The sequence below is a fragment of the Hyla sarda genome, unplaced genomic scaffold (genome assembly GCF_029499605.1).
Source record: "Hyla sarda isolate aHylSar1 unplaced genomic scaffold, aHylSar1.hap1 scaffold_530, whole genome shotgun sequence".
Taxonomy (NCBI): domain Eukaryota; kingdom Metazoa; phylum Chordata; class Amphibia; order Anura; family Hylidae; genus Hyla; species Hyla sarda.
In genome coordinates, this window is record NW_026610541.1 from 139976 (window position 1) to 156587 (window position 16612).

The following is a 16612-nucleotide window of genomic DNA, read 5'->3' on the forward strand; positions in this document are numbered from 1 at the left end:
AGGGGGGCTGTGTATATAGAGGGGCTGTATATATAGAGGGGGGGCTGTGTATATAGAGTGGGGCTGTGTATATAGAGGGGGGCTGTGTATATAGAGGGGGCTGTGTATATATAGAGGGGGGGCTGTGTATATAGAGGGGGGGCTGTGTATATAGAGGAGGGCTGTGTATATAGAGGATTGGCTGTGTATATAGAGGGGGGCTGTGCATATAGAGGGGAGCTCTGTATATAGAGGGGGGGCTCTGTGTATATAGAGGGGGGGCTGTGTATATAGAGGAATGGCTGTGTATATAGAGGGGGGCTGTGTATATAGAGGGGGGCTGTGTATATAGAGGAATGGCTGTGTATATAGAGGGGGGGGGCTGTGTATATATATATATATATATATATATATATATATATCTGATCTGTACAGCTCCTGGCTCCTCTGTAGTGTCCTCACCTGTCCTGTATGGTACCATAGAGATCTGCAGGCAGTTATAGGTTATATATCTGATCTGTACAGCTCCTGTCTCCTCTGTATTGTCCTCACCTGTCCTGTATGGTACCATAGAGATCTGCAGGTAGTTATAGATTATATATCTGATCTGTACAGCTCCTGTCTCCTCTATAGTGTCCTCACCTGTCCTGTATGGTACCATAGAGGTCTGCAGGCAGTTATAGGTTATGTATCTGATCAGCTCCTGGAAGAGAGTGTGCTGGTCATGTGAAGGTCACAGGGTGAGAGTTATATAGTGGAGGAGCAGAGTCCACAGCAGTACAGAGTATTTCAGGAGAGGATTGTGCTGATCATGTGGAGGTCACAGGGTGAGAGTTATATAGTGGAGGAGCAGGGTCCACAGCAGTACAGAGTATTTCAGGAGAGGAGTGTGCTGGTCATGTGGAGGTCACAGGGTGAGAGTTATATAGTGGAGGAGCAGGGTCCACAGCAGTACAGAGTATTTCAGGAGAGGATTGTGCTGGTTTTGTATAATGTCTGACTAGTACAGGTGTAAACACTTTTTATTTTTTACACAGAGGACATATTTACACTGTGCAGCTGTTTGAAGATGTCATCACTGGTCACGATACCACGTCACAATATCCAGTATTACATTCCAGTTACTTCTTGTATCACTATAGTTAATAACATTACATAATAATAACAGCAATAGTAGGGATTCCGGGTCTGGGGTCCATAGAGGGGCTCCGCTCCTGAGCTCCTAAGGGATTCCTGAGAAGGGTGCGGCGGCCCGATGCTTCATTCATGACGCTCCTTGGGTCCCACTGATCCGATTCTTGGCACCTACAGTCCACGTTACAAAGCAGCACATGGCGGGAATTCTGAGCCAAGTACCGGTATACATGGAAGAGGCATAGGAGGATGACAGGGGTGATTGTCCTGTGGAAGGCGCATTAGGATGCCCTAAAGCAGAAAATCCACACAGATAAAATAAGGAATGAGGTATATAAACTTCTGGGGACACAAAAGGGTCATCAGTGGTGAAGTGAGGGGGCGCTGGCACTGGGATGAGTATGTCCTGTATTTGTGATGATGGGAAGGGGGCTGGCACTGGGATGAGTATGTCCTGTATTTGTGATGATGGGGAGGGGTGCTGGCACTGGGGTGAGGGCGTCCTGTACTGGTGATCATGGTGAGGGGGGGGGTGGGGGGGGTTGGTGGTGTTGTCCGGTGATGATGGTGAGGGGAGGGCTGGCACTGGGGTGAGTGTGTCCTGTACTAGTGATGGTGGTGTGGGGGGTTGGCACTGGGGTGAGGGCACTCCTAGGAGAACAATCTTGTCCTTTGAACAGACTAAATGATGGTGGACAGCGGTCTTGTGAACATAGCTGAACTCTCTTATACTCCAATCACAACCAAAGCTGCATCTTCATGTCTTCTGAGGAGGTCTCAGGGTCCAGGCCTTGTGGCCTGTGGGCAGCTCTGGAGGAGATGGAGGAATACGATGAGTGACCCCGCAGGTTCTCTATAGATAAGGCACGAGACAAGACCTTGCATATAGAAGAGGAGATGATAGAAATGTGAGGTTCCCTTGTGTATCTTTTATCCCTGTTTTACTCCGGAGCTGCATTTACAATTCAGCTTTTACCTCTCAGGCTGCGGAGTCGGACAGGGCCCCTGTAAGTTCAGCTCATGCGGCACCACCGCAGATCACTGCTGAAGAATTGTGAATGCTGCTCTGGAGGTGAATAGTGACTCCCCACTTGCCTGAGGTTCGGGTGCAGAGCCATCCTTCGCCAGCGTCAGTCTCCTCCCAGTAAGATAAATCAATGGACCAGCTGTATCCAATCACAAGACAGAGGCCAGCAGTGTGGGCGGGGTCAGGGGAAGTGTCAGCCCTTGTGGTTCCTAAGGTAGATGAAGTGTTGTGGTTCTAGCTTATTCCCTGAAGAGGTTTAGATGCAGCCGGAGAGCGAGGAGGCGGCGTTACCACATAGCCACCGCCCAGTGCGCCGCTCCCTCAGACGGTTTGTACAAGAAGATTGTGCAATTCCCTGATATAGTTAAGTCAAGATTGGCACTGGCGCCCTGGTGAAGTGATCAACAGGTAAAAACAAACACGCTGCAAAATCCGAAAATTCACATTCAATAAACAGGAAATGTTCGAGACGTCCATCTGCCAAGGCCCTCACCTGAGAAGTCAGCGCACAACAAGACTGACCCGAGACGTTAGCACACAACAAGACTGACCCGAGACGTCAGCGCACAACAAGACTGACCCGAGACGTCAGCGCACAACAAGACTGACCCGAGACGTCAGCGCACAACAAGACTGACCCGAGACGTCAGCGCACAACAAGACTGACCCGAGACGTCCGCGTACAACAAAACTGACCTGAGACGTCCGCGTACAACAAGACTAACCTGAGACGTCAGCGCACAACAAGATTGACCTGAGACGTCAGCGCACAACAAGATTGACCTGAGACGTCTGGGGCGGTAGACGGACACCGTTTACACAGTAAGGTAGCCGTAAATGGAGGCGCGGTCACTCCTGTAATCTGCTAAACACCTCATGCATCAGAGGCGTATAATCCGGCTGAATGTCCCAAATGCGCAGAAGCTGTTTACTGTGCTCGTCGTTCATAGTACGCAGCTCCGTCAGACACTCCATGATCTTCGCAAAGCGGAACCTGAGAACAAACGCAACAAATCAAAGACACACGAAAATCCACAAGTAGTAACACATCACACACCTGAACAATAGACACCGGGGGGGGGGGGAACACATCACACACCAGTACAATGGACATGGGAAGAGGGGGGGCGGGGAGGAACACATCACACACCTGTACAATAGACACCGGGGAGGGGGGGGGGGGTGAGGACAGACATCACACCCCCTGTACAGCAGTCACTGGGGAGCAGGTAACACATCGAACACCTGTACTACAGACACTGGGAAGGTAACACATCACACACCTGTACAGCAGTCATTGGGGAGCAGGTAACACATCACACACCTGTACAACAGTCATGTGGGGAAGGTAACACATCACATACCTGTGCAACAGTCATTGGGGGCAGGTAACAGATCACACACCTGTAATACAGACACTGGGGAGCAGGTAACACATCACACATGTAATGGTCCTGCTGTCCCCCCCAGAGCGCTCACGGCGTTCTGCTGAAAGCAGCGCTCCGGTCTCTGTCTCGGACCGCGAGCGCTGCTGTGTTCGTGCCGGCGGGGACGCGATCTGTGTGGCAGGTCATGTCCGCTCGCGGATCGCGCCCTGTTCCACTCACCCTCCTCCTCCGGTATCTGTCTCGCCCTGGCGCGCACGGCCCCGCTCCCTAGGGCGGGCGTGCGGCAGCATTCTAAGATTTAAAGGGCCAGTGCACCGCTAATTGGTGCCTGGCCCAATCAGTCTAATCACCTCCCTAACACATAAATACCCACTTCCCCTTCCTGTCCTTGCCGGATATTGTTGCCTTGTGCCCTGAGAAAGTGTTTAGTGTGTTCCCTTGCCTGTGTATCCAGACCTTCTGCTGTTGCCCCTGACTACGAATCTTGCCGCCTGCCCTGACCTTCTGCTACGTCTGACCTTGCCTCTGTCTAGTCCTTGTGTACTGCACCAGTCTCAGCCGCCAGAGAGGTGGAGTCGCTACTGGGGGACACGACCTGGTAGTTACCGCCGCAGCAAGTCCATCCCGCTTTGCGGTGGGCTCTGGTGAACACCAGTAACTACTTAGAACCGATCCCCCAGTACGACCCGCGCCATCGCCTCTCTGGCACAGAGGATCCACCTTCTGTGTCGCCGCCAGTCCGGATCCTGACAGTAGATCCGGCCATGGATCCCGCTGAGGTGCCACTGCCGAGTCTTGCTGATCTCGCTACCGTTGTTGTCCAGCAATCCCAGCAGATCGTCCAACAAGGACAACAGCTGACGCAGTTGACCGCCATGCTCCAGCAGCTTCTGCCTGCCCAGCGTCAACCATCTCCTCCGCCAGCTCCAGCTTCTCCTCCACTCCGAGTTGCTGCAACTACCTCTAGAGTCCGCTTGTCTCTTCCGGAGAAATTTGATGGGGACTCTAAGATGTGTCGGGGATTCCTGTCCCAATGTTCCCTGCACCTTGAAATGATGTCGGACCAGTTCCCCACAGAACGGTCGAAGGTGGCTTTCGTGGTCAGTTTGTTATCTGAAAAGGCCTTGTCCTGGGCCACACCGCTGTGGGACCGCAACGATCCTGCCACTGCTTCTGTCCAGTCCTTCTCCGAAGTACGCAGCGTCTTCGAGGAGCCAGCCCGGGCTTCCTCTGCAGAGACGACTCTTCTGAATCTCGTCCAAGGGAGCTCTGCAGTGGGTGAATACACCATTCAGTTCCGCACCCTCGCCTCTGAGCTAGCTTGGAACAACGAGGATCTCTGCGCGACCTTCAAGAAAGGTTTATCCAGCCACATCAAAGATGTTCTGGCTGCACGAGAAATTCCTGCTACCTTGCCTGAATTCATCCAGTTGGCCACCCGCATAGATATGCGTTTCACGGAAAGACGCCAGGAGCTCCGCCAAGAAAAGGATCTTGTTCGCACCAGGCGGTTTTCTCGCTCGGCACCTCTCTTCCAGAGTCCTCTGCAACCTACCCCTGTGCCTCCCGCCGAGGAGGCTATGCAAGTGGACCGGTCTCGCCTGACCCAAGAAGAGAGGATTCACCGCAGAAATGGATATCTGTGCTGGTACTGTGCCAGTACTGAACATTTCCTTAAAGACTGCCCTAGTCGCCCTCCGCGTCAGGGAAACGCACGCACCTAGTTAACGTGTGAGAGGCGTTACTAGGTGTGAATTCCTCCTCTCCACGTCTGACTATTCCAGTGCGGATTTCTCCATCCGCTAACTCCTCCTTCTCTGCGGTGGCCTTCCTGGACTCAGGATCTGCAGGAAACTTTATTGAAGCCCCGTTCATCAACAGATTTAACATTCCAGTTACCCATCTCATCAAACCCTTCTTCATCTCATCTGTAAATGGAGAGAATCTGGACTGCACCATGCGTTACCGCACAGAACCCTTGCTCATGACCGTTTGAGTTCTCCATCAAGAAAAAATTGAATTCTTTGTTTTGCCAAATCGTACCTCCGACATTCTGCTTGGCTTGCCCTGACTCCAGCGTCACACTCCTACCCTCGACTGGACCACTGGGGACATTAAGTCCTGGGGCGCCTCCTGCCACAAACGTTGCCTTAAGTCAATACCAATCAGCCAAGTCCCCATCGCTACTCCATTGCCTGGCCTTCCTAAGGCCTACCCGGACTTTGCTGACGTCTTTATTAAAAAGCAGGCGGAGGTCTTACCACCACATAGAACCTACGACTGCCCTATTGACTTGCTTCCTGATACCACACCGCCCCGTGGCAGAATTTATCCTCTCTCCGCTCCAGAAACCAAGGCCATGTCTGAATACATTCAGGAAAATCTTGAGAGGTTTCATTAGGAAGTCTTCTTCACCAGCCGGAGCGGGGTTCTTCTTCGTAGCCAAGAAGGATGGTTCACTACACCCCTGCATAGACTATCGTGGCCTCAATAAAATTACAGTAAAGAACCACTACCCTCTGCCTCTCATCTCTGAGCTCTTTGACAGTCTGCATGGAGCATAAGTTTTTACAAAGCTTGACCTCAGGGGCGCGTATAACCTCATCAGAATTCGTGAAGGAGATGAGTGGAAAACCGCTTTTAACACCAGAGATGGCCACTTCGAATAGCTCATCATGCCATTTGGATTTTGCAATGCCCCTGCAGTCTTTCAAGATTTTGTCAACGAAATCTTTCGGGACTTACTGTATACCTGCGTAGTTGTCTATCTAGATGACATCCGAATTTTTTCCTCCAACCTTGAGGAACACCAGCTCCATGTCCGTCAAGTGCTCCAGCGCCTTCGTGTAAACCATCTTTACGCCAAATTAGAAAAATGCCTTTTTGAACGCAGCCGTCTTCCTTTCCTGGGATACCTGGTCTCTGGACAGGGTCTTCAAATGGAACGTGACAAGCTCTCCGCGGTCTTGGATTGGCCACGCCCCTCTGGTCTTCGTGCTATCCAGCGCTTCCTCGGATTCGCCAACTACCATCGTCAGTTCATTCCTCACTTCTCCACCATCGTTGCTCCTATTGTGGCACCGACGAAGAAAAACGCGAATCCGAGGTCCTGGCCTTCCCAAGCGGTTGAAGCTTTTACTCGCCTTAAGGCCGTCTTCGCTTTTGCACCAGTCTTGTCTAGGCCAGATCCACTGAAGCCTTTCTTCCTTGAGGTTGACGCCTCCTCAGTAGGAGCCTGGGCCGTCCTTCTTCAAAGAACCGCTAAGGGAAAAAACATCACTTGCGTTTTTTTCTCCAAAACTTTTTCTCCTCCTGAAAAAAAAACCGAACTATTCTATAGGAGACTGTGAACTGTTGGCCATCAAGTTGGCACTTGAAGAGTGGAGACATCTCCTGGAATGGTCCCTTCACCCCATCACCATCTACACTGACCATAAAAATCTGTCTTATCTTCAGTCTGCCCAGCATTTAAATCCTCGCCAGGCCAGGTGGTCGTTGTTCTTTGCCCGCTTCAATTTTCAAATTCATTTTCGTCCTGCAAACAGGAATTTCAGGGCTGATTCCTTATGTTCCACCGATGCCTCCGAAGCAGAAACCCTTTCTCAGCACATCATACCTCCTGAGGGCCTGATCTCCTCTACTCCTGCTTCTCTGGTGCCAATTCCTCCAGGAAAAACTTATGTTCCTCCATGTCTTCGCCTCCGGACTCTCAAATGGGGTCATTCCTCCCATCTGGCTGGTCACGCCGGAATTAAAAAATCCATACAGTTGATTTCCAGACACTACTGGTGGTCTTCCCTGGAAAAAGATGTGACTGATTTTGTACGGGCCTGTACAGTATGTGCACGTGATAAAACTCCACGCCAGAAGCCTGCAGGTGTTCTCCACCCCCTGCCGGTGCCTGAACAGCCTTGATCCCACATAGCCATGGACTTAATCACGGACCTTCCTTCATCTTATGGCAACACCGTCATTTGGGTGGTCGTTGATCGTTTTTCCAAAATGGCTCATTTGGTCCCGCTTCCTGGCTTTCCTTCTGCGCCACAGTTGGCGAAGCAATTTTTTCTGCAGATTTTTCGTCTCCACGGGCTTCCCACGCATATCGTCTCTGATAGAGGCGTTCAATTTATCTCAAAATTTTGGAGAGCACTCTGCACTCAAAGATCAAATTGAATTTCTCGTCCGCCTATCACCCTCAATCCAATGGACAAGTGGAGAGAGTGAACCAAATTCTTGGTAACTACCTGTGACATTTTGTCTCCTCCCGTCAAGATGATTTGGTTGACCTGCTGCCCTGGGCTGAATTCTCGTACAATTTTAAGAATTCTTAATCTTCCGCCAAATCTCCATTTTTTGTAGTGTACGGCCGTCACCCGCTGCCCCCCCCCCCCCTCTCCCCATTCCCACTTCATCTGGAGTTCCTGCCGTAGATGAATTAACTCAGGACTTCTCATCTATCTGGAAGGAGACTCAAAAGTCGCTCTCACTGGCCTCGTCTCGCATGAAGAGACATGCGGATAAGAAGAGAAGAACTCCTCCTGTCTTTGCTCCTGGTGACAAAGTATGGCTCTCTGCCAAATACATTCGGTTCTGGGTTCCTACCTACAAGTTGGGTCCTCGTTACCTTGAGCCTTTTAAAATAAAAATCTAATAAATTCTGTCTCCTACAAGCTCCATCTTCCTCCCTCTCTTCATATTCCTAACTCTTTCCATGTGTCCCTTCTCAAACCCCTCATACTTAACCGTTATTCCCCCAAGGTCACCGCTCCTGCTCCTGTCACTGGGTCCTCTGATGTCTTCTCGGTGAAAGAGATCCTCGCCTCCAAGGTCATCCGAGGTAAAAAAAAAAAAATTCTTACTGATTGGGAGAATTGTGGTCCCGAGGAGAGGTCGTGGGAACCCGAGGCCAATATTCTTGACAAAATGCAAATTCATAAATTTCTGGCTTCCAAAAGGAGGGGGTGACCCAAGGGGGGGGTTCTGCTGACAGCAGCGCTCCGGTCTCTGTCTCTGACCGCAAGCGCTGCAGTGTTCGTGCTGGCGGGGACGCGATCCGCGTGGCGGGTCATGTCCGCTCGCGGATCGCTCCCCGTTCCACTCACCCTCCTCCTCCGGTGTCTGTCTCGTCCAGGCGCGTGCGGCCCCGCTCCCTAGGGCGCACCGGCTTTCTAAGATTTCAAGGGCCAGTGCACCGCTAATTGGTGCCTGGCCCAATCAGTCTAATCACCTCCCTAACACATAAATACCCACTTCCCCTTCCTGTCCTTGCCGGATCTTGTTGCCTTGTGCCCTGAGAAAGCGTTTAGTGTGTTCCCTTGCCTGTGTATCCAGACCTTCTGCTGTTGCCCCTGATTACGAACCTGCCGCCTGCCCTGACCTTCTGCTACGTCTGACCTCGCCTCTGTCTAGTCCTTATGTACCGCACCAGTCTCAGCCGCCAGAGAGGTCGAGTTGCTACTGGGGGACACGACCTGGTAGTTACCGCCGCAGCAAGTCCATCCCGCTGCGGCGGTAACTACCAGAACTACCAGAACCAATCCCCCAGTACGACCCGCGCCATCGCCTCTCTGGCACAGAGGATCCATCTTCTGTGTCTTCACCAGCCGCCAGTCCGGATCCTGATAACACACCTGTACAGCAGTCACTGGGGAGCAGGTAACACATCACACACCTGTACAGCAGTCACTGGGGAGCAGGTAACACATCACACACCTGTACAGTAGTCATTCGGGAGCAGGTAACACATCACACACCTGTACAATAGACACCGGAGGAGGTAAGACATCACACACACCTGTACAGCAGGTCACATCTCACCTGTTCTCCAGGGATGGCGGCCGCTGACTCTCTATATACGCCATCAAGGTTAATGCCAGATGCTCCTGGATCTCATCAATTCTTCGATGGTCTCTGACTCCCGGCCGGTCTGCAATACAAGGAAGTCACAAGACTTAAAGAAACAAAGAACGACTGTCTTCAGGCGCCACAGCACAGGACTCGTGAATACATCACATGACCCCGTGACCCCATTTCTAACAAGTACATGTGAGTGACTGACGGTGAACCTTTACAGATATGATAACATGTCACATGACATGGAGTGGGAGCTGATTTATGAATCACGTCACTGTAAAATATGACTGCCATCCGACACTCACTGCAGAAGCTGATTCAATACATAAAATGCAACATAAGCGTCAGAAATAATAGCGCCCCCATAGGCGTCCAGTCGGGGGTGCTGACCTAGGCGTCCACTCCGGGAGGAGGGGATGGGGACGGGACACGCTGACCTAGGCGTCCGCTCCGGGAGGAGGAGGGGGGGGGGGGTATGGGGACGAGACACGCTGACCTAGGCGTCCGCTCCGGGAGGGGGGGGGGGATGGGGACGAGACACGCTGACCTAGGCGTCCGCTCCGGGAGGGGAGGGGGGGATGGGGACGAGACACGCTGACCTAGGCGTCCGCTCCGGGAGGGGGGGGGGGGATGGGGACGAGACACGCTGACCTAGGCGTCCGCTCCGGGAAGGGGGGGGGATGGGGACGAGACACGCTGACCTAGGCGTCCGCTCCGGGAGGGGGGGGGATGGGGACGAGACACGCTGACCTAGGCGTCCGCTCCGGGAAGGGGGGGGGGGGATGGGGACGAGACACGCTGACCTAGGCGTCCGCTCCGGGGGGGGGGGATGGGGACGAGAGACACGCTGACCTAGGCGTCCGCTCCGGGGGGGGGGGATGGGGACGAGAGACACGCTGACCTAGGCGTCCGCTCCGGGGGGGGGGGGATGGGGACGAGAGACACGCTGACCTAGGCGTCCGCTCCGGGAGGGGGGGATGGGGACGAGACACGCTGACCTAGGCGTCCGCTCCGGGAGGGGGGGGGGGGGGATGGGGACGAGACACGCTGACCTAGGCGTCCGCTCCGGGGGGGGGGGGATGGGGACGAGAGACACGCTGACCTAGGCGTCCGCTCCGGGGGGGGGGGATGGGGACGAGAGACACGCTGACCTAGGCGTCCGCTCCGGGAGGGGGGGGGGGATGGGGACGAGACACGCTGACCTAGGCGTCCGCTCCGGGAGGGGGGGGGGGTCGATGGGGACGAGACACGCTGACCTAGGCGTCCGCTCCGGGAGGAGGGGGGGATGGGGATGAGACACGCTGACCTAGGCGTCCGCTCCGGGAGGGGAGGGGGGGGGGTCTGGGGACGAGACACGCTGACCTAGGCATCCGCTCCGGGGGGGGGGGGGATGGGGACGAGAGACACGCTGACCTAGGCGTCCGCTCCGGGAGGGGGGATGGGGACGAGACATGCTGACCTAGGCGTCCGCTCCGGGAGGGGAGGGGGGATGGGGACGAGACATGCTGACCTAGGCGTCCGCTCCGGGAGGGGAGGGGGGATGGGGACGAGAGACACGCTGACCTAGGCATCCACTCTGGGGGGGGGGGGGGGGGTTGACTGACCTAGGAGAGATCTAGAACTGTCTACCTCCATGCAATAGGTCAGTGGACCTCCAGGTTTTGCAGAACTACAACCCCCAGATGCAGGGAGTTGTAGTTCTGCAATAGCTCCAAAGCTTGGAGAGCATTGTAAGAGAATCTATACAGCAGGACTGACTCCGCCCTAACTCAGCCCCTGAGTACACTGACCACACCCCTGCCCCTCTGGATGGAGTTGGTGATGCTATCTGGGGCGCCCTGTGTGTTCCCGTACCTGCAGAGAACAGGGAGATGGCCTGCATGAGCGCGTACTCCTCGATGTGCAGACACAGCTTCTTCAGCATGCAGTGGAACCGAACGAGCGGCTCTAGAAAGAGCTGTCGGAACCCGGCTGTGGGCGAGAGACAATACGTGTAACGGCGAAAGGACAGGGGCATCGCTGCGGCAGGCGCGCCCGATACTCACCCATGGTCAGGTCGTCCACGTTGTAGTTGTACTGACCGCATAACCAGCTCTGCGTCCGGTTGTCAAAGACTGTGTTGAAACGGATGACTGTGAGCTCCAGGGCGCAGCCTTTCAGCAGAGCGATCTGATCCTCGATGCCCAAATCCCTGATAAATCAGACATAGTGGGGGAGGATCACATGACCGGATACAAATGGACACCAAGGGGACAGGGTCGTTATATGACGTAGAGGTCTGTACCTGAAATATGGGATAACTTTGGCAAAGTTTATAATGCCCTTGATGACGTACGTGGTCAGGTCGGATATGTGCGGTAACATTAAAAAGACGGCGGGCTGGTGGAGCTGGTCTTCGGGATGCGGGTGACGCCTGACGGGCTACAAACAAAACATAAATAGTTATAAGAGGAGGATGAATCTGATGTGAGCTGCAGTGTAAAGCATAGAGGAGCTAAAGGCAGCAGCCTGAGCCTCTGATGAGACAGGAGGCGATTTACAGGCTACTGCAGGGCTCTACAAATCCCAGGCGCCAGGTCAAATAAGAATTTCATGGCGCCTTGGTTTTGGTCAGCCCCTCTCAAGAAGGATTGTACACCTTAAAAAAAAAAAAAAAACGTTAGGTGATCGCCGCAGCCAATCTGCTCCTCGCTCACACTCTGTACTTAGGAGTAGAGAGCGTGATGGCTGAGGCTGCTGATTGGCTGCTGTGGTCACATGACATCCACTGCTCATGTAACACCAGGGAATGCTGCCCAAATCTGCTGATACACATCGGAGGCGGGAGGCGGGGGGCGAGGATAGGGAGGGAATCAGAACGGGAACGGAGGCGACAGTAATGACTGTGACACACGGGATTGATGACACACAGGGGAGAAAAGAGGGGACACATGACTATGACACACAGGGGATAGATGAGAGGACAGTAATGACTGTGACACAGAGGATAGATGAGAGGACAGTAATGACTATGACACACAGGGGATAGATGAGAGGACAGTAATGACTGACACACAGGGGATAGATGAGGGGACACATGACTGACACACAGGGGATAGATGAGAGGACAGTAATGACTGTGACACAGAGGATAGATGAGAGGACAGTAATGACTATGACACACAGGGGATAGATGTGAGGACAGTAATGACTGTGACACAGAGGATAGATGAGAGGACAGTAATGACTATGACACACAGGGGATAGATGTGAGGACAGTAATGACTGTGACACACGGGATTGATGACACACAGGGGAGAAAAGAGGGGACACATGACTATGACACACAGGGGATAGATGAGAGGACAGTAATGACTGACACACAGGGGAGAAAAGAAAGGACACGACTGACACACAGAGGATAGATGAGAGGACAGTAATGACTGACACACAGGGGAGAAAAGAGAGGACACGACTGACACAGAGGATAGATGAGAGGACAGTAATGACTGACACACAGGGGATAGATGAGAGGACAGTAATGACTGACACACGGGATAGATGAGAGGATCGTAATGACTGACACACGGGATAGATGAGAGGACAGTAATGACTGACACACATGGGATAGATTAGAGGACAGTAATGAATGTGACACACAGGGGATAGATGAGGGGACAGTAATGACTGACACACAGGGGTTAGATGAGAGGACAGTAATGACTATGACACACAGGGGAGAAAAGAGGGGACACATGACTATGACACACAGGGGATAGATGAGAGGACAGTAATGACTGTGACACAAAGGGGATAGATGAGAGGACAGTAATGACTATGACACACAGGGAATAGATGAGAGGACAGTAATGACTGTGACACAAAGGGGATAGATTAGAGAACAGTAATGACTATGACACACAGGGAATAGATGAGAGGACAGTAATGACTGTGGCACAGATAATAATAATAATGACTTAAATACAGGAGAGAAAAGAGGAGACACATGACTGATACACAGGGGATACCTGAGAGGACAGTAAGGACTGACACACAGGGGATAGATGAGGGGACAGTAATGAATGTGACACACAGGGGATAGATGAGAGGACAGTAATGACTGACATACAGGGGAGAAAAGAGGGGACACATGACTGACACACAGGGGATACCTGAGAGGACAGTAATGACTGATGCACAGGGGATAGACGAGGGGACAATAATGACTGACACACAGTGGAGAAAAGAGGGGACACATGACTATGACACACAGGGGATAGATGAGGGGACAGTAATGACTGACACACAGGGGAGAAAAGAGGGGACAGTAATGACTGAAATACAGGGGAGAAAAGAGGAGACACATGACTGACACACAGGGGATAGATGAGGGGACAGTAATGAATGTGACACACAGGGGATAGATGAGGGGACAGTAATGAATGTGACACACAGGGGATAGATGAGAGGACAGTAATGACTGACACAGGGGAGAAAAGAGGGGACAGTAATGACTGAAATACAGGGGAGAAAAGAGGGGACACATGACTATGACACACGGGATAGATAAGGGGACAGCAATGACTGACACACAGGGGAGAAAAGAGGGGACACATGACTGTGACACACAGGGGATAGATGAGGGGACAGTAATGAATGTGACACACAGGGGATAGATGAGAGGACAGTAATGACTGCCATACAGGGGAGAAAAGAGGGGACACATGACTGACACACAGGGGATACCTGAGAGAACAGTAATGACTGATGCACAGGGGATAGACGAGGGGACAATAATGACTGACACACAGTGGAGAAAAGAGGGGACACATGACTATGACACACGGGATAGATAAGGGGACAGCAATGACTGACACACAGGGGAGAAAAGAGGGGACACATGACTATGACACACAGGAGAGAGATGAGAGGACAGTAATGACTGACACACAGGGGATAGATGAGGGGACAGTAATGAATGTGACACACAGGGGATAGATGAGAGGACAGTAATGACTGACATACAGGGGAGAAAAGAGGGGACACATGACTGACACACAGGGGATACCTGAGAGGACAGTAATGACTGATGCACAGGGGATAGACGAGGGGACAATAATGACTGACACACAGTGGAGAAAAGAGGGGACACATGACTATGACACACGGGATAGATAAGGGGACAGCAATGACTGACACACAGGGGAGAAAAGAGGGGACACATGACTATGACACACAGGAGAGAGATGAGAGGACAGTAATGACTGACACACAAGGCGAGATGAGGGTACAGTCATGACTGATCACATGATGTTACGTGCGGCCTTCTGGCTCCTAACGTTTTTTTGCCGTATCCTTGATTTGTCACGTCCTGGACTACTGCACAATCTAAGACAAGGAGGTGTAGTCACTGATCACAGCCAATAGAGAAGAGCTGAAGTGTAAAGAATGTAAAAAATCAGCCTCTGACTCCAATAGACAATACAGCTGATCCAGAGTCACTGATCACAATGTCTGCTCCAACAATGCACGTGCGTCTAGAATGTCCTTCCTCCGTTTCATCCTTACCCGGTAGTTCCTGAAGTAGGTGAAGCTGCTGTCAAACGTCTTCTTCTGCGCCTCCGTGACCTGCTGCACCACCTTCTCCTGCTCCCCCGTCAGGCCGGACACGGGGGGCAGCGGTGGGATCTGGGACAGTCTCTGTTTCTTCTTGATCAGGGAGCGTCGCTGTTCCACCGCCTCGTCCGACATGATGACTGCAGGCGAGATGGAGAGGGTGAAAACATGGCGGCTGTGTGGAACCTACAGGGGGGCTCTGGTGCACGTGGCAAATGTCCTTGTTTGTTTTCACCCCCACAAAAGGCAAAGCGAACATGTAGAATGGTGACAGCATTCTGCAATAAGGATCCTTTTGAAAGGTCTTGTGAATAAATCTTATTGGGCGGTGTTGTCGCCATCCTATATATGGGTGACCATCAGCAGTGTAGTGTCTATAAACATGTCTGCCTGTATGTGCGGAGCCCACATGGCGGTCTACGGTACCGGGAACCCTCCGTATGTGTTAATCTACATTGGATTTATGTCAGGTCTGGTGGGCCCAATAATCAATACAGCTGCAGCCATCTTTACATGTGTTACTATGGTAATCATGAGGTCTCACAGATACTTGGGGTAATACCTCTATAGAACTGCAGCCATCTTTACATGTGTTACTATGGTAACCATGAGGTCACACAGATACTTGGGGTAATACCTCTATAGAACTGCAGCCATCTTTACATGTGTTACTATGGTAACCATGAGGTCACACAGATACTTGGGGTAATACCTCTATAGAACTGCAGCCATCTTTAGATGTGTTACTATGGTAACCATGAGGTCACACAGATACTTGGGGTAATACCTCTACAGAACTGCAGCCATCTTTACATGTGTTACTATGGTAACCATGAGGTCTCACAGATACTTGGGGTAATACCTCTATAGAACTGCGGCCATCTTTACATGTGTTACTATGGTAACCATGAGGTCACATAGATACTTGGGGTAATACCTCTATAGAACTGCAGCCATCTTTACATGTGTTACTATGGTAACCATGAGGTCTCACAGATACTTGGGGTAATACCTCTATAGAACTGCGGCCATCTTTACATGTGTTACTATGGTAACCATGAGGTCACACAGATATTTGGGGTAATACCTCTATAGAGCTGCAGCCATCTTTACATGTGTTACTATGGTAACCATGAGGTCACACAGATACTTGGGGTAATACCTCTATAGAACTGCAGCCATCTTTACATGTGTTACTATGGTAACCATGAGGTCACACATACTTGGAATGGTAATACCTCTATAGAACTGCAGCCATCTTTACATGTGTTACTATGGTAACCATGAGGTCTCACAGATACTTGGGATAATACCTCTATAGAACTGCAGCCATCTTTACATGTGTTACTATGGTAACCATGAGGTCACACAGATACTTGGGGTAATACCTCTATAGAACTGCAGCCATCTTTAGATGTGTTACTATGGTAACCATGAGGTCACATAGATACTTGGGGTGGTAATACCTCTATAGAACTGCAGCCATCTTTACATGTGTTACTATGGTAACCATGAGGTCACACAGATACTTGGGGTAATACCTCTATAGAACTGCAGCCATCTTTACATGTGTTACTATGGTAACCATGAGGTCACACATACTTGGAATGGTAATACCTCTATAGAACTGCAGCCA

General features: G+C 51.8%; 1 protein-coding gene across 6 annotated transcripts in view; it reads right to left on the reverse strand.

Moving 5' to 3' along the window:
- Positions 1-983: 983 nt before the first annotated feature.
- Positions 984-16612, reverse strand: part of NR1I2 (nuclear receptor subfamily 1 group I member 2) — an 81493-nt gene continuing 65864 nt past the window's right edge. For 5 of the 6 annotated variants that reach the window (XM_056554021.1, XM_056554020.1, XM_056554023.1 and 2 more), the window contains 7 exons: positions 14929-15116; positions 11666-11802; positions 11427-11572; positions 11236-11352; positions 9346-9454; positions 3014-3134; positions 984-1404 (listed from right to left, as the gene is read on the reverse strand). In XM_056554021.1, the coding sequence (XP_056409996.1) occupies positions 1297-1404; positions 3014-3134; positions 9346-9454; positions 11236-11352; positions 11427-11572; positions 11666-11802; positions 14929-15116 (926 nt within the window). In that variant the 3' untranslated portion in view covers positions 984-1296. The remainder of the gene's footprint in view (positions 1405-3013; positions 3135-9345; positions 9455-11235; positions 11353-11426; positions 11573-11665; positions 11803-14928; positions 15117-16612) is intronic. The other variant, XM_056554025.1, reaches the window with a different exon arrangement.